The following is a 27,104-nucleotide window of genomic DNA, read 5'->3' as shown; positions in this document are numbered from 1 at the left end:
GTCAGGGACAGCAGACATCTCCAAACTGTCACCGCGTCTATAGACGCGGTGACAGTTTAAATCCATGACGTACATTTATGCCATGTGTCGGGAAGTACTTCCCGACCATGACGTAAATGTACGTCCAATGTCGGGAAGGGGTTAAGTGAACCAATTATTTTCTAGAACATTGCATTCATATCTCTGACCTTTATAAACAAAGATTAATTTTTGCTACATTAAGCAGAATGAAATCCCTTTTGGGTGTGCAATAACAGGCTATGATTCCAACTGAAACAGGAAGAAAAACACAGAAGATTAAAATAGGGAAGAGATGCAAATATAATTTTGCGAGCCAGAAGTTGAGCCTTTTTCACATTTGACCGTTTAATCCTCTTCAGCAACATCCAGATGAACTTCTCCCTTCCAACGGGTTTTGCCGTTCTCCCCCTAGTGGCTCAGGCAAGGATTGCTGGGGTCCAATTTTGATTCCATTAGCCTTCAGAAGGGAGAAAAACCCAAAACAAATGAAGTGCGAAACTAGGGGGTAACTTTAGGATTCACAATAATAAATATTGTTTTCCTTTTTACCTCATTGTTTACATCAAACAGCCCCAGTTGGATTTTCTTGTAAATCTCTTTGGCAGTGCCAATAAAAGCCTTGGGAAGAAAAAGGAGTAATCAGACATTTGTAGAGAACATCATGTAAACAAATCACAAAAAGTAAAATTGGAAAAAATACTATTATGGCCCAATTCAGATATGTATGCAAATGCATTTGCAGCTGCTGTGCATAAACATGCACTATCACTGCAACCTGGATTTGTATTGAGACACCCAATCCTGGCATTTGCGTACAAAGACACAGCATCCTTTGTAGATCAGTCAATTATAGATGTTCTGAGTAGCCCTATGGTTGCGGAACAGGGCCATAGGAACAAAGACACTGCAACTGTGTACAGGATCACAGTCGCAAACAGTGGGAGTTGCAAACTGTACCATCCCTCAAAACAGCGTCCTGTATTTTTCCTACCACTCTCCGTTAGCTACCCAAAAGTTTGCCGTCAATCACTTTACAAATAAATTCTCTCTGCAACCACAAGACCAACCATCCCCCACACATGTGAAGTGTGACTTAAGGTGCCCATAGACTTATATGATTTTGGTGCTGATTTCACCGGATCCCGACAGATCGGGCCAAGAAATCTGCCCACATTGGATGTGTTTGATGTCCCCTTCGGGTCCGATGCGCGATTCTGTGCACATCAAGACCTGCTGCCCGCCTGACCTCCGACTCAGCCCCCCTCCTGGCGGCGGGGGGCGCATGTGATACATCGCATGTGAAAGGACCGCATGCAATGTATCACATGCGATCTTGCCGCCCAGGAAGGTCCCAGGTCAGGTCAAGGAGGGTGGCCCATACACTGCTGTGATACATCGCAGTAGTGTATGGGCACCTTTAGACACATGCAGAGACTAACTATAAATTGCCCAATTGAGAACCAAATCAGGTTTGCACGCATTTCTGAATCAGGCCCTTAGTACAGCAAAACTAGCAACTTAAACTGTATCATAATTATTAAGTCATATTCTTACCTCCTCTACATTGGCTGCAGTTTTGGCAGAAGTTTCCATAAAGATAAGTCCATGTTCACGAGCAAAGGCTTCTCCCTCCTCCCTTGAAACATCTCGACGACCCTCAAGGTCACTTAGGAAATATAAAGTAACACAAACTGTATGTCAACACATTTATCAAATTGTGCCATATAACAAAATTTAAATTGCCTTATGGTATATATGCACAGATGATCTTCAAGGCATAAGCATGGTTATGGTCAATATATTTTGAAGACTGTTCGATGGAAAAACATTATAGCTCATTAACAGTGATCACGCTCAGAGAAAAAAAAAAATGTGTCCCCTAGGTTGGTGTCCTACTCCACTGTTTCTGGATTCCATCACATAGTATGCTTTTCAGCTACCCCACCCCCCATCCCCACACTGTCACTACAATGCTCCTTAGAGTGACAGAAGAAAAGTGGCATGAGAGATAAAGAGGGTGTTCAGAAAAGAGAGCGAAAAGGAGAAAGGAGAGAGAGAGAGATTGAGAGAGAGTGTCAAGGAGAGAAAGGGGGGGGGGGAGAGGGGGTGTCAGGGAAAGAGAGAGAGAGAGTGGTCACATGCTCAAATCTGCATCGGACGTTGGCAATCAATCCTACTAACTGCGATTTAATACAGGATGAGAATAAGTGTGGCTATACATGGCAGGGGCGAGATGACTGGACTTAATGTGCATGCATTAGGTACTTGAGATATGCAAAAGAATAGAAGGCTCACCTTTTGTTTCCGATCAATATGATGACCATGTTACTGCTGGAGTGCTGTCGAGCATCTTCCAACCAAGATGTAAGATGACTAAATGTCTCCCGTCTGAAAATCAAATTGAATAAATGGTTTTATATTAAGAAATGCCACAATCAAAGGTGTCAAACAATGTCAATATTTAGCGAAGATCAGCCAGAGAGTTTTTCATGTGTCATTGACATGATTTAGGCAATACCAGCAGATGAGTGTCGGCTGCCGGCGATAATGCAGGAATGCGCATCAGCGCTTGTTGCTGGCCCATACACAGTGGGTGGCTTTTGAGCTGAAAGCAGCTCAAACAGCAAAACTGAGCTGCTTTCAGCTCAAAATCACCCAGTATGTACAAGCCTTTAGCCAAATTGCTTTGTCAAAATATCCTGGCCCTAGCCCTGGTGTCCACCCCTTTAGGCTAATGCATCTGTAAGCAGAAAGACAGCCCACACTTTCATTTTATGTCAGCACTAACCTTAGCCTATTCACAACTCCGAATCGCATGAAGATTTTAATACACATCCATGACACTCCCACAAGCCAGGGCGGCTCTGCATAACGTGTAAAATCTTATCTGTACATAACTTGCCATTTGCACCCGTGCACAGTAAAAAAAATATTCCTACAATAAGGTTGTGGGTAGGTTTGACCTGAAAATTTAAAGCACCAATAATATTACGTGTGAGACAGAGAGTGTTCCGCACTTAAAAATGATAGCAGGTCATACCCGCCCAGAACAATTTGCAAATATGGACCTGTTTAAGGAAACAGATACAGAGAGTTAACCCTGCATCTGGACAGGTAGAAGACCATTTCCATTTGGTTTCTCTCACCTAGTGATATCATACACAAGCAGCGCTCCTGCAGCCCCTCGGTAATAAGACCGTGTTATAGAGCGGAAACTTTCCTGTCCAGCCTGAGCAGAACAAATGGAAACAGAAATGTGTCAGCTGGCTAGAATACTAATAACAACACATATGGTGCATGCTGTTGACAGAAATGCAAAACACCAATAATACTGTATTTGACACAAAATGAATAGAAGACAAGGTTTTTTTTTTAATCCAAGTGCTTCATTTGGACAAAAACCCTATTTATTTATTAACAGGTACTTATATAGCGCAGCATATTCCGTTGCGATTTACAATAGGAGACAGTTAAACAACAAACTGGGTATTCACAGACAGTCAACATTATGAGGGCCCTGCTCGCAAATTGCCAGGCATGTCCAAACTATAGCCCTCCAGCTGTTGTGAAACTACAAGTCCCATCATGCCTTGCACACTTTTGCTATTAGGGAATGCTAAAAACTATTGCAAGGCATGCTGGTATGTGTAGTTTCACAACAGCCAGAGGGCCATAGTTTGGACATGCCTGCCCTATACGTACTGCAAAACCAACCCAGTAATTTAGGGCAAAAAAAAAGAAATATTCTGTAATAGCCAAATTAATCAGCTGATTGTAACCCAATTTAATCTGAATTTCACTTGTTAAAGACAATACTATAGGCAGAAAGACCAACAAACAAACATTTATTGAAGATTGCTACAGTATAGGTATTGCAAAGCAGGACAAAGAAGGAAACTCAAAATGTGGTGGCATCCATGGGTTCCACACCTCAGACAGCCAATGCCTACAGGGGATTCTCAACAAAGTTTTAAAAATTCAAAATCTATTTAAGATTGTTATTTTTTTCGAATTACATTTCAGCTGCTTAAAATAGGGAACTATGTATAAAAGTAGTTGTTCTTAAAAACGTCATACAATATTTTTGTTCAACCAATTGAATTAAAACTGAACTTCTGCATTTCAAGAAGATCTCCATTGTTTCATTTGTAATCCAGATTGGTGAAATACAGAATCAATATGCTTGCTAAATATATATATGGAACGAACTGTATATTGCAGTGTGGTGCAAAAGCAAATATCTTACCGTATCCCATATCTGCAGTTTGATGGGCTTTCCGTCAATATTGATCATTCGGGCACCAAATTCCACCCCTGTGAGAGAGAAAAAGCAGCGTTTACGGGACATAGAAATTCTCTGTAAGTGAAATGAGGTCATGTAATAGCATCATGTGTGAGTATTGATGCCAAGTTGTCCATGCTAAAATGATAAGTAAAACAAATGATTAGATTTATTTTAAACAGTTATGTGCGACCCATGTTTGTCTAAAAGCGCACATGAAAAAAAAAATTATATATATATATATATATATATATATATATATCACTGGGACAAAAAAATAGTAAATAGTAAAAGTTTTAAGTTGGACCTTACCTATAGTCAAATCATGGACAGGTTGAAATCTCTTATCTGTAAATTGTAGCAGGAGACAGGACTTTCCAACACCTTTAAAAGAAAAAAAATATATGGATGTGGATCATGGCGTTGTAGTAATTAATTAATTAATAGTAATTAGGTTGACAGTGTCTAGGTTGACCCCCAAAAGGTGGACAGGCAATAGGTTTACATAGACAAAAGATCTGCACATGAAAATGTGGACATGGTGTTTTGTTCTGGTGTCAATTTATAGATTTCAACACATGGACCCCAAATTAGTGTACGACTGAGATTGGTACACTTTCCCATAAATGATATAGGTAGGGTTATAGTATCCATACAATAGTGTTATACATGCAGGGTGACAGATGTCACCCTGCATGTACAAACGACGAAGGACATCCCTAACGGCAAACGAGAGTGTGCAGCGTTAACTATATAGTGCGTACACACAAAATGATTTGTACAAAAATATTGTTAAGGATATCATTATCATGCACATTGTTTCATTCATGGTCTCATGTGTACGCACCTTTAGTTTTCTCATAAACAAATAGTAAACTGAGATAGCATTTAACTGCAAAAATCAGAAATGAAGGGCAAAAAAACAGACATATGTCAAAATTATGTATAAGGCATTGATGGCCAGTAAAGACTTAAGACGCAAAAAAAATAAAAAAAATGGACTTATAAACAAACAAAAAAATAGTGCATAAATATGAGCAGAGATAGAAGGTAAAGCAGTTACAGATTAGAGGAGAAAGCGCAGAAGGAGGGTCGGCAGTTGTTTACGTATGTATGAAGTATTGGCTCACTGCAAATCAGTTATTCTGTACCTATTTACATAAATGTATTTTAAAATGTATTCACTACTGCTGTTGTTAGAATATATATTATTGTTATGCAAGTCTACATTGGCAATATGTAGGATTAAGGTGTCTTTAATTAAAAGTATTGTTATAAGCAGAGTTATACCCCTTTCACACTGCAGCTCTAAAAGGGTATAGTGCCGATTTTTTAGCCTTTTAAAACGGTTAGAGCTGCAGTGTGAAAGCACCAGTTTTAAATTACCGGTTCAAGAAAACTGGATTTATTAAGCCTGAAGTAGAGATAAACTGGAGATAAGGTAAAAGGAGAAAAGGCAGCAGCCAATCAACTCCCAACTGTCATTTTCAAACACAGTTCATTGGCTGGAGCTTTATGTCCTTTTGCCTTATCTCCAGTTTATCTCTTCTCCAAGCTTAATAAATCTGCCCCTCAAAATGGGTAATAGTGTTTATAGCACCTGCTATCTTTGAAAACTCATGCAGTTCCCCTTCCCTGCCTGGGGTGTCGCGGTCTGCTGTAGTGCTTCTAGCACAGTGTGGTCTGTATAACAGCACTGATATCCAAACCAGACATGTGCTAGAAACACCACAGCAGGCAGTGACACCCCAGGCAGGGAAAAGGAACGGTATGGGTTTCCAAAGATAGCGGGTGCTAGAATGAACACTAGGTAAAAAGAAGGATCCTACACGGTTCCGACCCGTTATTTGTGCAGTGTGAACGGGTCTGAACCGGTATATTGGATCCTACACCACTCCCCCCCCCCCCTCCCCTGGTACTTGTCAGCTCATATGCTAACCGCCCCCCTTCCCCTGGTACTTGCCAACTTGTATGCTCGCATACAAGCTGGCAAGTACCAGGGGTGGGGGGTATATTACTGTATTACCATTTTTGTACCTTTCATAACGGGTTCAACAATACAAAAAACAGTAATATACCGTTTAAAACATGCAATGTGAAAGGGGTAAAACTTGCTCTCATCCGGTTAAGGAAACGTTTAAAAAACCGGGTCAAAGCAGGTGAAAGCAGTATTAGTAAGTTATTTGGAATTAGCAGCATTATCAATGCCTATCAAACTATAATGTAATGCATGAAAGTATTAGGTGTACTGCAGGGCTTGACAAATTTTTTAAAATCTAGGAGCCAGGATGAAATTGTAGGAGCCAGACAAAAATAAGGGTGTCCATACACGATGCGATGCGCGGGAGCGAAAAAAGTGGGCCCATTTATCATAGTACAAAAAGTGGGCCCATTTATCATATAATATTTGCAGCTATATCCCCAAAAATGGGTTAGCCTCAAATATTAAGTATTAGGAGGGAGCACAGCAGGAATCTCCGATTCCTGCTGCGATCCCTCCTGTCCTGGTGCCAGCAGCATCTCCCATAGGTTTCTAGGGAATGCAATGCTGCCCAGATCTCTGGGCTGCCACATGCCCTCTTGCATCTTAGTGTCGCCCTTTGCCTTCTGCATCCTAGTGTTCCCTGTGCGGCTTACTCTCACACATGCCCTCTTGTGTACTAGGGACATGTTGCCCATGTCCCTTTATGTCACCTGTGCCCTATTGTGTTCTACTGTTACCCACACACTTGTGTGTTTTTTGAGCAAGTGTAGTACATGCATCCTATTTATAGTCAATGCCCTGTTGTGTGCCCTAGTGTCGCCTGTGTGCCCTAGTGTCGCCTGTGACCCCGTGTGCCCTAGTGTCGCCTGTGACCCCGTGTGCCCTAGTGCCGCCTGTGACCCCGTGTGCCCTAGTGCCGCCTGTGACCCCGTGTGTCCAGATCCGGGGCTGGAAGCCGTGCAGCCCCCGCTCATCTAGCAGCAAGGAGCATTGCTGGGGGCTGAATGGTGCCCCGGATAAGTGGAGGTGTTCTGGCAGGTGACTGTGGGGACGCTTGCTAAGCCCCCGTATGAGCAGTAGCTGCTGCCTACCTTGCTGTACAGGCTCAGGTCCAGGTAGCTGGAGAGCCAGGGGAGTGGCAGCTCTGCAGGGACTTTGTGTCCGGCGTCTGCATCAGGTTGGTGCAGGGCAGGAAGGGCACGGGCAGAGGTGAGACCGCTTAGGCAGTGAACAAATTAAGAAATTGCTGGCTGTGGTGATTGGTTAGGGTGGCGCTGGGGATTTTTTTTGGCTGTTGCAGTGCATCCTGCAGGACCCGCTTAATTTTAAAAATGGGGACCCTCACTGCTTTATAGCGAGCATTCTGCAATCACTGCCGTAGCACCCCCCCCCCCATTTCCCTCCCAATAAGATCCCATAATATCTGGCCTGGGCATAGAGTGTACTGTAGAAGGAGAAGCTGGGGGCACAGTCAGTCACACGTGAAAAGAGAGCTGGGGTCAGCCAGATCCAGGCGCACCACCTGCCTGTCAGCGCAGTGTGTGTGCAGCGTGTCGGCCAGTGGTAGTAGCCGCATCCCGCGGGGGGGTGGGGGTGTGAATGGAGCTTACACGCTGCTCTGAGAGTTTAGCAGCGTGTCAGCCAGCGGTAGTAGCAGCAACTCGCCGCGCTGGGGGGTTTAGCAGTGTGTCACTCCATGCTGCCAGCCGCGTCCCGCCCCCCCTGACCTCTAACGAGAGCGGCTGTCAGCACAGCTCTGACAGCCGCATCCCGCCCCCTCCGCCGCTCAGCCTATCAGCGACAGGTCAGGGGCACTCCAGTAAAGCGGAAAACGGATGCGCGGTGCCCCGCACAATCACCTAGCAGGAACGCTACACTGCCGGGGGTCAGGCAGCGCTCCACACGCTGCTGCTAGTCTGCCCACAACTAGATTCTGCTTCCTCCCTGTAAAAAAAAATCTGCTCGCCAGGAAGCAGTATCTGGTCGCCATGGCCCCCGGGATTTGTCGAGCCCTGGTGTACTGTGAGATCCTTAGTTTTATTTTTATAGTAAAAAGCATTCATCCTATATGTCTGGTCCTATGTTTGAAGTTTGAGCGATGCAGGGTAGGGAAATCACATTTGTGCTTCCCGGTGGCTAGATCGCCCATACACAAATAGCGATGGTTAGCGCAGGCTGTCGATTTGACGAGATTTTGAATACATGTAGTCAAAATCTTGTCAAACAATTGAGACCTGTGGTCATGGGACCATGCATCGCCGTCGATTGGGGGTATACACACGGAGTGATCCATGCTTCCTTTCTAAGCTATCTAGTCAGAATGCTTGGAAAACAGCATAAAATGGCCCCATGTGTATGCCCCTTAATGGAAAGGTTGAATGATTTAACACCTATAATGCATTATAGTGGGAAAGACAACAGACTTGTATTTAGTTAACAATTCATATGTTATGGTGATCAATGAGGCAGATACAAGGTGTGATACTTAGGCATTAGACCCACTGTTTAAAAGTCAGGAGGTTAGGTCTCCCAAGCATCTGCTTCCTGCACATCTTACACAGCAACTAATGCTGCCACACACTAGCCAAAGTATCGAAGGTAGGAATGGTGGAGGATAGTTCACCTCTCTCTTGCATGGTATAAAGGTAATACACATGCTGATATTAAGGCATTTTCTAAGTTGCTTAGAAATGCTCCTACATTGGTGTGTGTGTAGGGGCTACAGAAACAGCAATGTGCGTCACTAGCCGAGATTGATGGTCAGTGACCATCAATCTTGCTGTTCGCCCGTGTTCTCCCCCAGAGAACACTGGCGCTGACAGCTTGCTCTGTGTGTGGGCTGTCAGCTCTGTGTGCTGAGCGACAGCAGCGCAGCAATGCCCAACCTAGCATAGCTAGGAAGCCCTGTACACATCACTATGTGTGTAGGGCCCATTAGAGTGTTATGTTTTGTTCGGTTGTTACTTCTGCACCTTCACAAAGGAGTGGAACTATCCCTGAAACATTGGTACATAAGCACTTTTAAATGGATTAAAACTCTTGTGAAATATTCCAGTCTCCAAGTGCTACAATATCTACTACACTACATGCAAGTTACCTGCTGGAAGGTACCAGAGCACGTGTTACAGCAGGGGTGAGTGCCGATACGATACACTGGCGGGGGTGCGGCACTCGGAAATAATATAGCCAGTACAGAGGTGGTGGTGGTGGTGGATGACGTCTCAGTTTATTAAACGGTTTTCAAGTACTTGAAAACCGTTTAATAAACTGAATTATCGTCCACCACCTTTGCAGTGGCTTTATTAATTACAAGCACCTTTGCCAGCATGTTTGTCTCAGTGAGGGCACCGGAGAAAGTATCCAGTGGTTTTTGGGAGTGTCGGACCCAGCACAGATAGATAGATATATAGATATATCCAACGGTCGGCCAGTGTGTACCAGCTATATGTGTATCCACTGTCCACCCAAACCAGGAGCTCAGCTGTGCAGCCACGATTGGACAAGCTGAGCAGACTACATGGGCCGATTGGTTCTTAACTGGATTGATTTTACTCCATATAAACAACTGTCAAGATGTTATTTCCAAATTTCTCAACAGAGAAATTGCTCTATAGTTTCTATGTGCAAGTTGTCTTAATCAGTTCAGTACACACCTCTAGATGTTTTTCAGGTCTGTGTCAAATGCTAGAAATTGTTTCTGGCGTGTTACTTTTTCTGCTTGGCTTTATAAGACTGATTCATAGTTGATCACTATTGTGCAAATTCGCAATTCGTTCTTTCAAATGACTGTGTGTGTGCCATACTAGCAACATAAATAGCAAAAAATATCTACTCGCAATCACTTCTCACTCTGATTTTCAGGAAGTCTGCATTTGGGGGTGGGTAACCGGCTGTTTTATGGTAGTGTCAGAAAAAAATGCAGGCATGCCCAAGCGTTTTAAGGAACGGTGTACAATGTTAATGCTGACCTTGGCACGGTCTTATTCGCAGAGTTGTGGAAGAGTCAGACTAATAATGCATACACACTGTGAGATGTGCACTATTTTTCTATTTGATTTTGCTTCTAGAATCAAAATCGAATCTTATTCGAATAGAAAATCAATTTTTCTCCATCTTTCACTGACAGAACATAAAATAAATAACTTTTAGATATGTTACCTACTCGCCCCATTATTTTGAGAATACAGAACAATACTCACAAGGAAATAAAAATGTTATTTCCATATTGTGCAAAAACATAAAATCTAATATTGTTCAGGTCATTAAATCAGATTAACACCCCCGACTATTTCCCATCTTCCTAGTGTGTTCCTATGCTTGGCATGTAGAGGGTATGACACTGCTATGACCGGCCACCCCCTGTACTACACTGTTACATCCTGTAACACTACAGCAAGGCACAGAACCACACTAACATATGTGCCATCACTCAGACATGCTTCCTGCCAGCGCTGTATGCTTGTGATCACGCACCTGTGTCTCCGATGATTATATACTTGAATAAATAAGCATAGGACATGATGACTGCAGCCCAACTTCACCTACAACAATAATAGCTGGGCAATCACACAAGGCGCTCTTTCCCCTAGATGTGCTCTCTATGCTCTTCTGCTCTCTGTTTGGAAACGTTCTATCCCTCTCTATCATCGCTCTATTGCTCCAGGAAGTGGCCGCTGATTGGTTGCTGGAGAGGAAATACAGCTCGCAGCACACTAGAGACATATCTTCCTCTTTGCATTAGGTTTAGCAGGGAAAGCAGTAGACCAGCCTCTAGTCTAGCACGATGACGTCCAGCCTGTCACCGGAAGCGGAAGTATCGCCATCTTGGTACAGTCAGAGAAGTATTATAAAAAAGAAGGGGAAGATTCGGCCCTAAAGATGGAGGTGGGACACTCTGTTTCTTTAGCATAGGTTTGGCGAAGGGTTGTTTAGTGATGGTGCATTACTGCACGTGGAGAATGCGAAGCAGTGATGAGGGGGAGCCAGTGTGTTGTGTGTGAGACATAGCCATGCTAGTGGGCAGCCTCCTGTACTGTGGTCGTGTCATCCGTTACAGGGCCTGAGCGGTGGTGTGATGCGGGAATGGTAGCTCAGTATTATGCCCGTGGTGGAGGAGGTGTCTTTGCTCACCAAGTAGAAGTTAATGCTAACACTGACCTTCGGGAGGCTTCACACATACATTGGTTGCCCTTTACATTGAATGTGATCAGGACTACCCCACATAGTGTCCAGTTAATTCGTGGTAAAGACTCGCACTGATAACTTGTATGTAAATATATATATAGCACTCATACCCTTATGTCCTATCCTATCATGCCTTCCCGTTGCTGTGACAACACACGTAGGCTAGGTTTTTCATTCCCTGTGATTCCACCATTGAAATTCCTTTGTGTTCCCTCCCAATTACCTTTCTGTTGATTTTCTTCTCTGTTGTATGTGTATGTATAAGTTTCTGTGTGTGGATTTATATAGGTCTATCTGAACCGTTCAGCATAAAAAGAAATGCTGCAGATGGCATTCACCAAGTAGTAGCTTTTAATATCACAAAGGTTTAAGATTACATGTTGACGTTTCAGCCCTGCATGGGCCTATATAAAGATAGAATAAAGTATAGCCATGCTTGGGCACAGATCAGGTGACATGTTTACGAGAGTAGGGGTGTAGGTGGGCATATTTGGAAAAGGATGAGCGCGTGCGCTATGGGGATCACCGTAACATCGGGGTCTTAATATCGCTTAATGGAGCTGCTTTAATGCTATTTTGGCTTCAGGATGGCGAATTAAAAGGCCGTTATTCCATAGGAGGCAGCCGTCATTCCGCGTCATTCTGCATGGAACATGTGTAATGGACTTAGCAAGATGTGTACCAAAAATATAGTTGATATGTTGAATAATTTCAGAAATATACATATAAATGACATTGTCTCCCATTATACTGAATTGGCATTCCTTATCAGCAGACCAGACTGTCATTCCACTGTCATTCCTTTTAGTATGTCCCTAGTCAAAATTACTAATTAAGTCACCTGTGCTCAAGTATTGTTATCCTTAAAACCAGGACTAAGTGTGACTTGAGGACCGAGGTTAGAAACACTGCTATTGGTAGTTTTAGGACCCTAAGAGCAATAGTACTAATTTTTCTTTTGTTCCTTAGGAGTATGTTATGTTTTCTGGTACTTATGTATTATCTGGGCTCCCATGTTAAATGCACCCCATTTTTTCATACCCCTACTATCCAACTACGCATGGAGTTGATTCTATATAGTGTGGCGAGGGGACGCGGTCTCATAAGAAAAACCGGAGCCCAGATATTACATAAGTACCTGTTTTCTTACTTTAGCAATTAAGAAATTATTTTCATCGCTGATACATCTGATGCAAATGTCATTAATGTTAGTCAGGCTTCTGTGCATTCTCCGTTAGCTGATTGCTGTTATTATGCGCATGCGCAAATCTGAGGATGAGATGCCTGATTAATAGGCTGCTGGAGTTTGTGAACCATGGTGGGCACATATCTTAGCCATTTTCCAAGGGGTGTGGATCATTTGGTCGAAAGCAAGTTGGTCGACCGTCGTTAGGTCAACATGCTGAAAGGTTGACAGGTCTTTAGGGCAACACAAACATTAGGTCGACAGTCAACATGGGGTTTTTCACAGTTTTTTTGAGGCGACATGGACAGCGAAACTTAGCATGGCTGCGCTCGCCATGCTTTGGGAACGGTGCTTTGCTACGCTCGGCACGCTATGTTATTCTCCCACCATGCCCTAGGCCCGGGGATGGTAGGGCATGAAATACCGCCTGTCGGCTCAAAAAACAGTGAAAAAACACCATGTCGATCTAGACCCATGTCGACCTATCCGCATGTTGATCAACTTGCTGTAGACCATATGACTGTTTCCCTTTTCCAAGCTTGTTGGAACCAGTGGCTGCATCCTTTGACACATCTTCATTGGCCTCAGCAGTGTGATTTGGCTGGACAGCCTAAGTAACCTGAGGGTTAAGCCCCTTCTATACAATATTTTGGCCTTTCTGAGCGATATTGTTTGTAAAATCACCTATTGTGTATGCTCAATATCGTCAATGATGCACACACCAGTGGGAAGTTAATGACCACCTCCCGATATCATCTGTACATGCAGCTCAATATTGACTATGGGCAGTATTCAATGCTAATATTCTCCGTGCACGGCGAGCATTTTTTTTTGCTCGCCGTGCACTCTCCGTGTTCCGGAGGGCTCGTTGCCTCTCCTGCTGCCACTATTCAATGTTTATAAGACTCGCCGCCACTCGCGGCGAGTCTTAACCCCTGCAGCGGACGAGCGTCCGCAGCAGGGAGCTGACAGGGACGTGGCATCCAGGGAGATTAAAGTCTCCCTGGATGCCACAGAACATATGTGAGGGTAGGGGGCCCCCCTGGGACCCAGGCAGCACAGGCTGCCCCCCTCTATAGCCAGCGGGGGACCCAGTATTCACTGTACCCGAACGTGCTTCGGGTGCAGTGAATATATGAATATCTAATGAGCGGCTCGAGCGCTCTGGCCCCCTGCTGGCTGCACTGTGTAAAAAAAAGAAAAAAAAAAAATGTAAAAAAATATTTTTTTAAAAATTAAATATATATTCATGTGCTATAGGCACATGAATAAAAATAACATGGCCCTCCACAGAAAAAAAAACCTGATTTTTTGACACCAAAATTAAAAAAAACACCCTTTTAGTTTAAAAGTTCACATTCCTGCTCTCCATCAAAAGATGGAGAATTTCTTCACGGAGAGAGACGGCGAGAATCACTAAGAAAGACGGAGAATATTTCACATTGAATAGGGTGGCTCGCCTTTGGAGAAAAAAAACCTCTCTCCACGGCGAAAAAAGCACAAGTTCTCCACAAAAGACGGAGAACTTTTCTCATTGAATACTGCCCTTAATCGTCAATGACTGCATCTTCAGCATGGGCTGGGAGCGGACAATTTAATGTGGAGCGGAGATATGCTTGGACTGATGTTAAAATGCCGGCAGCCTGAAGCGCAAGGTGGTTGTGCTCCTGGTGCTACCTGAGCCAGGAGTGTCTGAATGTGCACTGGTGTGGACATCTCACCGTGCCCTAGTATGGCAGTTTAGCAATAAGCTTCACTTCAGTTTGTATTACACGTCCCTTACGCTGGGTCATTTGGCTACGCAGGGACAAGTTTTCTCTTCTCTCACTGTTTGTCACTTTGCACGTTTTCTTTTTTTTGCTGTGTCATGTTTTTGATGGGCTGTAGGCTCACTCTTATGGGCTGACCTGTTCTCTACTTGCCAATTCTCTTTGTGGGGAGTACTGAGGCCCTCGATCACCATGGGGATGTTTTGGCCAAACTCTGGGGAATTTTGGGTGACCCAGAGTCGAATGGCGCATAGAAACACACCGGGGTGTTCTGAGCTGTGGGGAGGACTATTCTCCCTAACCTCTTCCGGGGTTAAAGGAACAGGATGTACATGTTTACTTAAAGTCGACGTAAACACAAAAATAAATGAGAACCCCATGTCGACCTTTCCCATGTTGACCTAATGCTTATGTTGATCTAATGCTGGGGTAGCCAACCCTAGTCCTCTAGAGCTACCAACAGTGCATGTTTTGCAGGTCTCCTCACAGAATCACAAGTGAGCTAATTAGCTCCATCTGTGGATCTTTTAAAATGTGTCAGTGATTATTGAGTGCAGCTGTGCAGCAGCTAGGTTGTCTGGAAAATGTGAACTGTTGGTAGCTCTCGAGGGCTAGGGTTGGCTACCACTGATCTAATGCATGTCAACTTTCATTTCATGTGTCCACCCTATGACCCTAACCCGCACATGTTACATTTGCCCTACCTGCAGTGCACATGGTTTTGTCCATTAGAGTAACATTTTTGAATTAGGCTCATTGTTTAGTGTGTATGTCATACAAAGATGTTTCATCTGTGCTATTGTGCATACCTCTGAATCAGCACCTTAGCACAATGTTACTTTGAATGATCAAGGGATCAGGAACCAACCAGCATGTATCAATGGGCGGTATTCAATGAGCCTGATTCGCCAGGTTTTTATGGCGAATTTGTGCTGTTTGGCGAATTTCTGACAAAAACGGTGAATCACCCTATTCAATGACCACATGGCGAATACATTTGAAGGTTTTTTTCGCCATGATTCACCGAGTAGCAATCGCTATCTTTTTATGGTGAAGTGGAATGTGAACTTTTAAAATAAAGTGTTTTGTTTTTTACATTTGGTGTCAAAAAATCAGGAATTTTATTCTGAGGAGGGGCATGCTACTTTTATTCATGTGCTGTAAGCACATGAATATATATTTAATTTTAAAAATAATATATATATATTTTTTTTTACACAGCAGCCAGCAGGGGGCGCCGGAGCCGAGCCGCTCATTACATATTCATATATTCACTGCACGATCATTACGATCGTGTGTAGTGAATATACGCCCCCCTGTTGGCACCCCCGGGGGGGGCAGCCTGTGCTGCCTGGCACCCGGGGAGCCCACCTAACCCCCCACAAAGGTCTGGGCTAGGCAGAGAGACTACCATCTCTCTGCCTGGCACCGTCCTCAGGCTCCCTGCGGCAATCGCCGCAGGAGCTCATATTCGCCAGTCAGGGGCTCGCTGCCCCTGACTCGTTGAATACCGGAGCCCGCCGGCTCCGGAACGTGGCGAATGTGCAGCGAATCCAAAAAAGGATTCGCTGCACCTCGCAGGTATTCTCATTGAATACCGCCCAATGTCTCTAAATAGAGTTCAGACGTGTCATTGAAATTTGGTGGATGCAGGTTAGTAGATGACCGAATACTCAAAAAGTGATAAAGTGGAGAGTGATAAAAAGCCAGCCAATCAGCTCCTACCTGTCATTTTTCAAACCCAGCCTGTAGCATAACAGTTAGGAGCTGATTGGCTGGCTGTTTGCCACTCTCCATTTCATCAATTTTTGAAATTTCTGGCTCTATGAATGAAATTATTCCATACATTTTAGACCAGGCATGACCAAACTGTAGCCCCCAGCTGTTGTGAAACTACACATTCCAGCGTGCCTTGCCATAGTTTTAACATTCCCTAATGGCAAAATTGTTGCAAGGCATGATGGGACTAGTAGTTTCACAACAGCTGGAGGGCCATAGTTTGGCCATGCCTGTCCTAGAAGCACTGAATCATTGATCCTCTAATGTTGGAAGTGCATCTGGTACAGTTTTTTTTTTGGGGGGGGGGGGGTTGCATCGTGGAGGTTTTTTAAGATCCTATTTTCTTTCTTTTTTTTTGAAGGCCTTCCCTTTTTATTTGATGTTTTCACCAATTTGAATGAATGTTGCAACAATTCCTGCTATGAATCATAGTAAACTTATGTTTGATTTCTCACCATATTTGTAAAGGATCCATGCGTTTACTATTGAAACATTACTACACCCCCCCCCCCCCCCATAAATTTGTTTTATTGGTTGACCACATATGTCCTTGTTACTTGTGGGCATACAGATGTATACTTCTATATCTTGACTTGCAGCGTTGGCACAGCATGAAAATTTCCACGCACATGTCCAACAGTACGCCATGCTGCCAATTTACTCCTTTGTCCTTCTATGGGAGGTATTCAGTGCCGCTTTGGAGGGGGTTTGTGCGGCAAGGATCGCTGAAAACAAGCCAGCCTCGCTGTCTAACTCTCTCACTGGCCACTTGCCATATGCATTGTTACAGAGAAATTCTCACCATCAGAGGACGGTGAGGGCCACCACAACTGTAGGGAACCCGCTGCATATAGTGGCGGGCCTTGCTGTTTTGATGGCTGCGTTTGCCGTTTCCACCTCACTGAAAAGAACCAGCGAGGTGGAAATGGTGAGTGTAGGGGGGGTTAGTGGAATACTAATGCTATAGGCACTGCTCACAGTCATAGCCTGCCTAAACACCATTGAATATACCCCTATATCTTTGTTTGTGCTATATGCTGCAGCATGTATGCCATGGAAAAGGGGCCCACCAGTGGCTTTAGGACACTTACACGCTGTGCTATGCTGACAGCAACAACATAATAAATTTCCATTTATCTGTCCACCCTAGAATTGTCGGTTGAAATGGCCACTGAAAACTTTTACTTGGCCTCTCCTCCCCTCTCTAGGTTGCTGCTAGGCAAACAGGTTTGATTTGACTTAATGAGAAAGTGCTAGAGCCAAGCAGAACACAGCCTTTGCTCCTGTAACAACAGTCATCTAGCTATGGAACCACACACAGGTGGAAATTTACTAAGATGTGATTTGTATTTCACATGGGATGTTGCTATGGGCAACCAATCAGATACTATCTATCTATTATCTTCTAGAAGGTGCTAACAAAATGAGAAGTAGTTTCTGATTGGTTGCCCATAGCAACATCCAATGTGAACTACAACTCACATAAATTTCCCCCACAGACCTCTCAAAATCACACTCTGGGGGCTAATCAGACCTGATCGTTGTTTGAATTCACAAGCCGGTCAATTATTGAACAACTGCATATGGATCGAAGCCTGCATATGTGAGGACAAACTGCCAAAAATCAGGGATTTCTCTTTTGCAACCCCCCCCCCCCCACCTTGACTGAAAGGAAGCTGCCATTTGGGGGTGGTAACCAGCTGGTTTCTGGGAGTGTCAGTGAAAACTTTAGAGATGGGCAACTCGGCTCTTTTCCGTAAGCGGCTTTCAGCAGTTCCACTCACGGAAAAGAGCCGCTTCTTTTGGACGGCTCTCAGCTCTTTTTTTTTTTTTTTTTACGGTAATCATAATAACACAGACATGTCCCAAGGGTTATGTGAGCACCAGCCTTGATCAGCCTGTCTGTCGCACAGTTGTGGAAGATTCAGAGTTTTGCACATTTGCACAGACTGGGAAAATTAGTTGCTGGTAAGTGATACCACTTTCACATCGCCGACACGTTTTAAAAACCGGTATTTAAAACGGTAATTAAAACGGGTCAGAGCCTTAACATTGCCGCAGATTACCGTTTTAAATACCGGTTTATACCCCTTTCACATCGCACTTTTAAAACGGTAAATTGCCGTTTTTTTTTTTCCCTTTTTAAAACGTTTAAGCCTGCACTGTGAATGCATAGCATTGTACACATTCACATTGCACAAAAAACGGCAAGGAACCGTGTAGGACTCTGCTTTTTACACGGTTCGAAATGCCAGTTAACTTTAAACGGTAAATCGGCTGTGGTGCATTCACAGTGCAGGCTTAAACGTTTTAAAAAGGGAAAAAAACAGCAATTTACCGTTTTAAAAGTGCGATGTGAAAGGGGTATGAGTTGCAAATGGATTTGCAGATCAGTAATCCATTCACAAACTTGAGCGGGATTTCACTCTGTTTAATGTATAATACAATGTTGGGGCAGATACTAGTTTCTTTATAGATATTATTTAAATATGGGTTATTATTTGTTTTACCTTCAGTGCTGCTTTCACCATGTGATTGAGTGGGAGTCATGGTTGTAAAATCGCAACCAAGTGTTTACACCATATATTGGCCAAATGGCCTGCTGCAGTGAAAGAAATAGGGAAAAAGTAGATTGGTTCTGAATAGCAACATACACAGTGACATCAGAATATTGGGGGTTATTTTGGTTCACTCCTTCTGCCAAATTCCTTCTGATGGACAAAACCATGCGTACCGCAGGTGGGGTAGATGTTAATTGTGCAGAGAGCGTTAGATTTGGGAGGGGTTTTACTTCAAAGTGAGATCTATATTGCAGTGTAGAAATAAAGCAGTCAGTATTTACCCTGCACAGAAACAAAATAACCCAAATCTAATTCTCTGCACATTTTACATCTGCCCCCTACAGTGCACATGGTTTTGTCCATCTAAGAAGGATTTTGTCAGAACGAGTGAACCAAAATAACCCCCATTGTCATACAGGTTTTTTTTTCTTCGTGTGTGTAGGTGTGCATAGATTGGCCTAACAAGAAGAATGTATTGTGGATCATTTGGTGTTGGTGTGTTAAATGAGTTTGAGTGTCGACTTTATGTCCCTGCCAACTTATCGACCAAATAACAGATTTGCTGTCCATCAATATTTTTTTAAAGTCAACAATGATCGGTGGCATTGACTGATTGGTTTAAAATAGCAACATAAATAAATGCTAAACCAGCCTGAATTAGCATTTATTTCTGTTGTCCTGTAGAAAGCATTAGTAAAACCCATAGATCATTGCAGTTTTGAAAAACTGATGGATAGTAAATTTAGCCCAAGAGCCAGCCACCAAAAGTTTTTAAATGTTGTGAAAAACTGCTTTTAAATTGTTTAATTCCATGACTGTACAGGTCATGCATCAAAATAATTGGTAACAACAAAAGTAATAGTCAAAAGTTACACAATTTTTTAAAAGTTGTGACTGATTTATTTATATTTTTTCTTCCTTTTAATATTACAAAGGGGGGGGGGGATATTTTATATGTACGTTTAGTTCATGAAGTTTAATAAATTGTGCAATAATGCATGCTACGATACCATACCTCACAACTTTCAAATGTGGCAACGCAGGACCTGCTGCAACAGCAGCTGAAAGCTGCAGGACAATGCTTCACAAGCGAAGGGGGGCTGTCTTCGCAGAACAGGCTCTTCCAACCTGCCTGTGGGTTAGGCCGCATCTAAATAGCAGTACAATCCTGATAGCGATACCAGAGACAGACTGGGGCCCTTGTCCTGTTGGAGAGAGTGCGCTATATAAATAATACTTACTAAAATAGTCCTCACATTCTAATGAATGTGACAAGGGGCATGATCATGTCTCACAGGCCTTGCCACAGGGGCCTGGCCTCACAGTATGCTCCCACCTCTCTAGGGGCCTTATTTTGGTTAATTCTTTCTGGCAAAATCCTTCTTAGATGGACAAAACCATGTGCACTGCAGGGGGGGCAGATGTAACATGTGCAGAGAGAATTAGATTTGGGTGAGTAATTTTGTTTCTGTGCAGGGAAAATACTGACTGCTTTATTTTTACACTGCAATATAGATCTCACTTTGAAGTAAAACCCCACCCAAATCTAATTCTCTTCTCACATGTTACATCTGTCCCACCTGCAGTGCACATGGTTTTGCCCATCTAAGAAGGATTTTGTCAGAAAGAATGAACCAAAATAAGGCCCTAGGGGGCGTGTATCAGAGTAGCTCAGCCATCGTTGTATAAAGATAGCATGAGTGCCCAGGGCGGTTTATGAATAAATTAGACACTGCCAAATTCTATATATACAAAGCTGGGCTAGAAATTAATTTATTAACTTGTTTCTCCTTTTTTAGTTTAAATCCAGGGTTGGAAAAAAAAGTTTATAAACCAAAAACAAACCCAAATCAAACCTCCAAAAACTATATTTAAGAATTTTGGGTACTTGTTTCCTAGCACGGCGCCCATCGCATACCTTAATTAGTGGTATGCGATGGGACCCGATTTTCGGGTCCTAAGAGCCGCACTGTACAATTTTATTATCGCATCGCATGCCATTACAATGGCATGCGATTTCTAATTGTACAGGCACCCTACTATCAAAGCCAACCCAAAGTGTGGCGAGGCCGCGAGGGGCGGCGGTACGCGTCCTCCGACCTTTTAATACCCCCACTATCCACGTCGACGTGGAGTCGATTTTATATAGTGTGGCGAGCGCAGCGAGCCCCGAAGCGTGGCGAGTGGACGTGGAATACATGTGATGCAGAATACACGTTATCCGCGTCCCCTCGCTGCGCTCGCCACACAATATAAAGTAAACTCCATGCTGACGTGGATAGTGGGGGTATGAAAAGGTTGGAGGACGTGTACCGCCAACCCGAAGCGTGGCGAGCGCAGCAAGCCCGCGATTTCTAATTGTACAGGCACCCTACTATCAAAGCCAACCCGTTAGAATTGGATGAAAACAGGTCAAATCAGACCTGTGTAGGGGGGCCTTAAAAACATTTTATTTTTTGCATTAACCACTTGAGTGGTATGCCCGGAGATTTTCCGGGCTTTGCTGCGCTGCCGCATCAGGCTGTCCCAGAAAATCTCCGGGCATACCACTATTATACAATAGGTGCGCGCCAGTGGTGTCCAGGTGTGCACCACTGGCGCAGCACCTCTACAGCACACCCCCGTCACCAACTCCAGTCCCCCCAGTACCTTTGCTGCGGCGATCGGTACGCCGGAGCTTCCCTGACCCGCCCGTCACTCATTTTACAGTGACGTCGGCGGTGACGTTGGTGTGCACCCCAGGACCCCACCCCTGTATATATGTGGAAATACTAAGCATATTAATACCTATAAAGTACCCTCAGAGATTTTTCCATGTAGCAATATCTGCCCTGCTAGAGTTTGTAATGCTTTTCCCATCCTGGTGGTGGTGTCCCTTCTGGTGGCAGTGTCTGTGACAGCTGTCGCCAGGTAGATGAGAAAGGAGAGATTATAGTCTCCTGGAATGGCCTGGGGATGTAGTGAGAACCAGAATGGTCTAGGGATGGCCATCATTGTTGACATCATCGATGGTGATAGTACAGTCATCGATGGCAGCATAATATCTAATGGATGACCCTTGATGTTTTTGACTATCGATGGTCATCCTATTTTCTTTGACTAACTGGCCTGTCTGGCACATCAGAACATGGAAGTGTGGTTTCATGGGTGTTGGGGGCGGAGCTATGCTCAGTGTCCTGCACCTTCAGGAGAATAAAAAAAAATAAAAAAAAAATATTTGGTTATGTTGTGCCATCGTTGGATGGAATCATCTGGTTTTTCTCCATCGATGGCAAAACTATTCTACATCATAAACCTTCGATGATTATGATTCATTGATGGTCCAAGGACCATCACTAGAATGGTCTGGACCACAAGTTCTCAAAGTCTGCATGTTTTGCAGGTCTTCTCACAGAATAAATCAGGGTCGCCTTCTTCCTGGTTGCCCTCTCCTGGAGAGGGCAGCCAGTTCAGTGAGGCACGGGGAGTGGGTCGACGGATGACAAGTGCAGGGGTGTGGCCAATGTGATCGCAACCTTGTGTCCCCACCATGCAATGTATGACCGGTATTTCAGGCATTGCACAGCGGGAGGTGGGGCTACAAAGACGTGAATTGTGTCATTTGTGCCCATGGACACCCCGCCGCTGGAGGCTACCTGGATTCCGGAAAATTTGCCTACATTTCTGGGGGGCCCGGGAGGTTGGCCGGATTTCCGGGATCCTCCAGGCCCTTCGGGGAGGCAACCCTGGAATAAAGTGAAATAATTAGCTCCACCTGTGGATCCTTTAAAATGTGTCAGTGACTAGTGAGTGCACATGTACACCTGCCAGGAAAATGTGAACCGTGTGATGTCCTGAGGACTGAGTTTGAGAACCACTGGTCTGCACCATACAAGGAGGATGTTATCTCTTCTTCCCCATCTCCTCCACAGCTGTCACAAGCACAGGATCACCTACTACAAGCTCCTAAATGTCAGGTTTGCACTTAACTAAAAACAGTACACTGAGAAACCATTATTTTTTTAAAATTTGTATTGTAATCCAAAAAATATGAATATCATGGTAATTTTAATTATTAGGATACCGCTAAGCCACGTACATTATGGTGTGCTTGGTGAGGACGTAGTTACCATGGTAACAGCAAAAAAATATTTCACATGTTCTGGATCAAATAACTCGAGTGAAACCAACCTTATTCTTGACGTCACCGGCTTTCCCGCGTACACGGATTGCCTCTCTTCTGCGCATGCGGAATGTGGCACTGATGGAGCGAGATTGGGAGGTTGGCGTCCGGTCATGTGCTTGCATTGACGTAACAACTTGGCGGCTATTTAAGTCCCAGAGATCTCGCAGCAGTCACTCTCATATTCTCCGCGGCCGCCACCAGCGCCTGGGGGCAGTACCAGTGTGCGGGGAGGCGTTCGCTGTGTATAAAGCGTCCCAGCCAGAGGCCGTGTGCATAGTAATGAGCTGCTGTTCCCGCCGCGTGTGGTGACTCTCCCTCTATACGTAGCTGATGTGTGCAGTGAGTCGCTGCGAGCAGGCATCACACGCTATGAGGCTGGCAGTAGCGGTGGTGACTGCTCTGTAGTCTGTTGCACATTTACAACTACGAAATACTTTATGGTGTATTACTGTCTCTTCCCCGTCGCTGCAGGATTACTGTCCCCGGTCCGTGTAATGAGCGGCCTAGGCACCCCCCAAACACCGTAGGGTCGCTGTTAATCCCGACTGCGCTATAAAATGATTAGTGGCCGTGCTGTGTAATATAAATATATATGTATGCTGTAAGCTTCCTGGGTTTGGGTAATAGTTTGCATGGTACACTAAAATGCATTTGGTCTTTTTGTTTGCGTTACAGTTGCCACAGAGGATTGTGTGTGTAGGGAAGCCCCATGTGTCTCTGTAGTGTCCATTTACTGCTTAATTAATGGACCTGCATTTTTTTGCTGGTTTGGATTCTGAGAATGGTGATGGGGGTGCAGGATTTTCTGGGCAGCATTTGTTTGCAGGGGATGAGGGTCACTCCTATTCTCTGGACTCTTCTGGCCTATTGCCTCCTCAGCATATGTTTGGAATGTATGGCCACAGCAAGGTGAGATATAGGAACGCATGCTTAACTTGGTGCAGCCAGATAATTACAGAAAAATATAGGTTATAACTCCTTTAGTTCTCAGAAAGGTGTACCAAATCAATGTGCCTAAGTGAACCCTTGTTTGTTTTTGTATTTTAATGAAATATTAGATTTAAATAATTTTAACACTTTGGATAACATGAATATCTATATTGGAATCAATTCTAAAGCAAAAATGAGATTTGACTACTTTTATTTTTGTCCTTCCAGAAAGCACTAATTTAATTCTGTAGCAAATTTGAAGTACTTACAGTGTTTAACAAAACAGTTCAAGTGGCGCTGTATGTATAATATTTATATTCTTTTTAAATATTAATTGTAACTTTTGTAATTTTGAAGTTCCCTCGGGGCAGTGACAGTTACCTTACCATCACGGGGTCAGGACATCCCTTCTTGACTGGAACAGAGGTAAGTGCAAAACACTCCATGTCGAACAACTTGGAAGTTTAATCTTCTTCTAAATCTAATGGTAATGGTTGTATTGTATATAATATACAGCTTTACCCTAAAATTGCATCTCCCAGCGCCGGATTTTGCACTGTAGTGAATGGGACCCGGTTCGCATCCACCCCGGTTACCCTACACAGTGACCCAGGTTGAACCAGTGTTCAACCCTGGTCGCTACCTGGGTAGAAATGCCGGGTCTCACGACCTGGGTTATTTCTACAGAGAGCATTTCTACAGAGAGCATTTCTACCTGCCTAAAATCCCAGGTTTTACGCGCTCCCGTGGAAAAACCCGGGATATTTAGGCGAGTATTGATAATCTCCAACTTTTCAGCCTAGTGTTGTGGAAATTGTTGAAGACGTTGCATCATCTGAAAAATATATAGCTGTGGCAGGTTAGCTCGATAATGTTTCACCAGCATTTGCTTGATTCCCTATCCACATTGACTTCTACTGGGAATAGTAAACTTTCAAGAAGCATGGTTACTATACACAGTACTTTTGGTTGTCACAAATGTAACTAGGAATATACAAGATGGGATATATACAATCATTAGGTTGACATACATAGGGTCGGCCACTGAAGTTTGACAGGCCTTAGGTCGACACAGGTTATGCCATACATCGCTCAGTATGACATAATAGTTTTTTTCATGTGTATTTTCTAAACTTTGGTGAAATGTTTATATTTTGTGTCATTAGAGCTGAACACCACAGGTGGCGCTACAGGGGACTTTCCAAAGAATTCTCACTTTGATTATTGACCTTCCCAATGCCAACCTTTTTTCTGTGTCGACCTAAGGCCTGTCTACCATATGTATGTCTACCTTCATTTTGTTAACCCAATGATCCACACCCCAAAATGTGGCATAAAACCCCCCAAAAACTTGTGTGAACGATTGTCATGTCGACCTTTTGCGACTCTTGGCCTAATGCATGTCGACATACTGACATTGAAGAGAATTGAACAACATAATAGTAATGTCAGTGCGAGCAACAATTTACATAGTCCTTGGTGTGTATTCTGAATGTACCTGTATCTGTCTTGAATTGATTTTTTGTCCTTTATACAAGTGGTTCCCAAGCTGTATTTATTTATATAGCACACACATGTTCTGCAGTGGTTTACATATAGTATTTGAACATTTACATTATTCCTTGCCTCAGTGGAGTCTATATTCTCTACCACACATACACGCACACACAGTCATTCACACACCAAAAGGTCAACATGATTTTTTAAGGGTTTTTGGTGTCCATGGTGACACCTCAGCAAGTGGACACCCAATAAGGGGTGCCATGAAAAATTCTGGAACTGTTGGGTGCCGTGATTCAAACGTTTATCTGATATTATAACGCTACGCAATGGGAAGCACTATGCAATGGAAAGCAAGTCAAACCATAAAATATTTTTTAAATATATCAATGGTAAAAGGTTAAAATAATGGGTACTGGTGTATTATCAGGGCGCCCCCGATATCTGATCGCGCGATTTTTAATCGCATCGCATGCATACACCCGATGCACTGCGATGCGATGTAAGCCCCCTATGCGATGATAAATTGTATAAGCACCTTAATGGGTGCTTACAATGTTAAATGCACCCCCACGCCACCCCCCAGTATAAACGTGAATGCGTCCTCCAACCTTTTCATACCCCCACTATCCACGTTGGTGTGGAGTTGATTTTATAAAGTGTGGCGAGCGCAGCGAGGTGAGCGGACGCGTATACCTGTGAAGTTATGCGCTTCCCCTCGCGGGGCACACTGTGCTCGCCATGCTTCGGGCTCGCCACACTTTATAAAATCAACTCGACGTGGATAGTGGTGGTATGAAAAGGTCGTTGCCGCCGCTCGCCACACTTCGGGTTGACATTTATACTGGGGGGGTGGCGTGGGGGTTCATTTAACATTGTAAGCACCCATTAGGGTGCTTATACAAGTTATAATCACATCCCATCGCATTGTATGCCATATACAATTGTAAAATTGTATGACATTGGGGAACATCGCGCGATATCGCATCGCATTCCATCGCATCGCATTCCATCGCATGCCTTATGGTCTGCGATGCGATGGGCGCCGTGATACTACACAAGTACCAAATAATGTTTACGTCCCCCTAAGGAGTGAGGAAAGCAGATTGGTTAAGGAAAAGGCAGAGTAACTGGAGGCTTTCTTTTAATTAATATTTACTACAGAGAAACATATGGTGGGAACATTACAAAAGTGATAATGTCCCATTAGTTAATACTTGTTTTTGCAAGGAAGAAGTCCATAAACATCTATGCAAACCTAGATTACTAATGGAGCTCAGCTCAGAAATAGCTAGGCCATTATACTTAATTTTCACATATTCTATTTCATCAGGCTCTGTGCCTTAAGGTGCCCTAACACGGTACAATTATTGTATACAATTTGGACTAGATCGCATCGCATAGGTTTTGCAATGCAATGAGATGAGATCTAGTACAAAAATGTGCAGCAGATACTTTTTGAGCTGTGTGATGAGATGTGTGACGGGAGCGTGCATCTCATCGCACTGCCCTGTCGCACCGCGTATGGGCACCTTAAGGACTGGTGAATTTCAGATGTTATGCCGTTATTTAAAAAGGGTAGTAAAACACGCACACAGAGGAAATAATAGACCCGTAAGTCTGTCATCAGACAAAGGGGGAAATTCACTAAGATGTGTATTCTACTTCACATGTGCTGTTGCTATGGGCAACCAATCAGATCCGGTCTACTATCTTCTAGAGGGTACTAAATAAATAAGAAGT

General features: G+C 43.8%; 2 protein-coding genes across 5 annotated transcripts in view; one reads left to right on the top strand and one right to left on the bottom strand.

Annotated features, from left to right (window-relative positions):
• Positions 1–230: 230 nt before the first annotated feature.
• RAB2B (RAB2B, member RAS oncogene family) lies at positions 231–23,057 on the bottom strand. 2 transcript variants are annotated; one of them, XM_083144883.1, is made up of 10 exons: positions 22,937–23,057; positions 19,782–19,971; positions 18,716–18,807; positions 4,616–4,687; positions 4,268–4,335; positions 3,168–3,250; positions 2,317–2,409; positions 1,576–1,687; positions 571–639; positions 231–478 (listed from the first exon to the last, which is right to left on the bottom strand). In XM_083144883.1, the coding sequence occupies exons 3-10, from the start codon at positions 18,753–18,755 to the stop codon at positions 377–379; spliced, it is 639 nt and encodes a 212-aa protein (XP_083001009.1). In that variant the 5' UTR covers positions 18,756–18,807; positions 19,782–19,971; positions 22,937–23,057; the 3' UTR covers positions 231–376. The 2 variants fall into 2 exon arrangements, with proteins under 2 accessions (XP_083001009.1, XP_083000999.1); XM_083144873.1 differs by lacking the exons at positions 18,716–18,807; positions 19,782–19,971; positions 22,937–23,057 and adding an exon at positions 10,761–11,025.
• The window catches only part of TOX4 (TOX high mobility group box family member 4), a 43,666-nt gene continuing 27,604 nt past the window's right edge, over positions 11,043–27,104 (top strand). Inside the window, exons 1-3 of one of the 3 annotated variants that reach the window (XM_083144853.1) lie at positions 11,153–11,171; positions 23,607–23,840; positions 24,219–24,287. In XM_083144853.1, the coding sequence (XP_083000979.1) occupies positions 23,676–23,840; positions 24,219–24,287 (234 nt within the window). In that variant the 5' untranslated portion in view covers positions 11,153–11,171; positions 23,607–23,675. Of the gene's footprint in view, positions 11,172–22,998; positions 23,841–24,218; positions 24,288–27,104 lie in introns of those variants that run through there. The other 2 variants (XM_083144861.1, XM_083144843.1) reach the window with 2 other exon arrangements.

The sequence above is a fragment of the Crinia signifera genome, chromosome 1 (assembly GCF_055691185.1).
Source record: "Crinia signifera chromosome 1, ASM5569118v1, whole genome shotgun sequence".
Taxonomy (NCBI): Eukaryota; Metazoa; Chordata; class Amphibia; order Anura; family Myobatrachidae; genus Crinia; species Crinia signifera.
The sequence above is the reverse complement of the archived record's forward strand: the minus strand, read 5'-3'. Positions and strand labels throughout refer to the sequence as shown.

Bases quoted from the DNA above. Each gene is read 5' to 3' on its own strand.
- RAB2B (XM_083144873.1), bottom strand. From the start codon at position 10,806: ATGTCCTATGCTTATTTATTCAAGTATATAATCATCGGAGACACAG. The intron at 4,688-10,760 runs GTGCGTGATCAC...TTTCTTTTAAAG, and splicing joins TATAATCATCGGAGACACAG to GTGTTGGAAAGTCCTGTCTC. The intron at 4,336-4,615 runs GTAAGGTCCAAC...TCTCTCTCACAG, and splicing joins TGTCCATGATTTGACTATAG to GGGTGGAATTTGGTGCCCGA.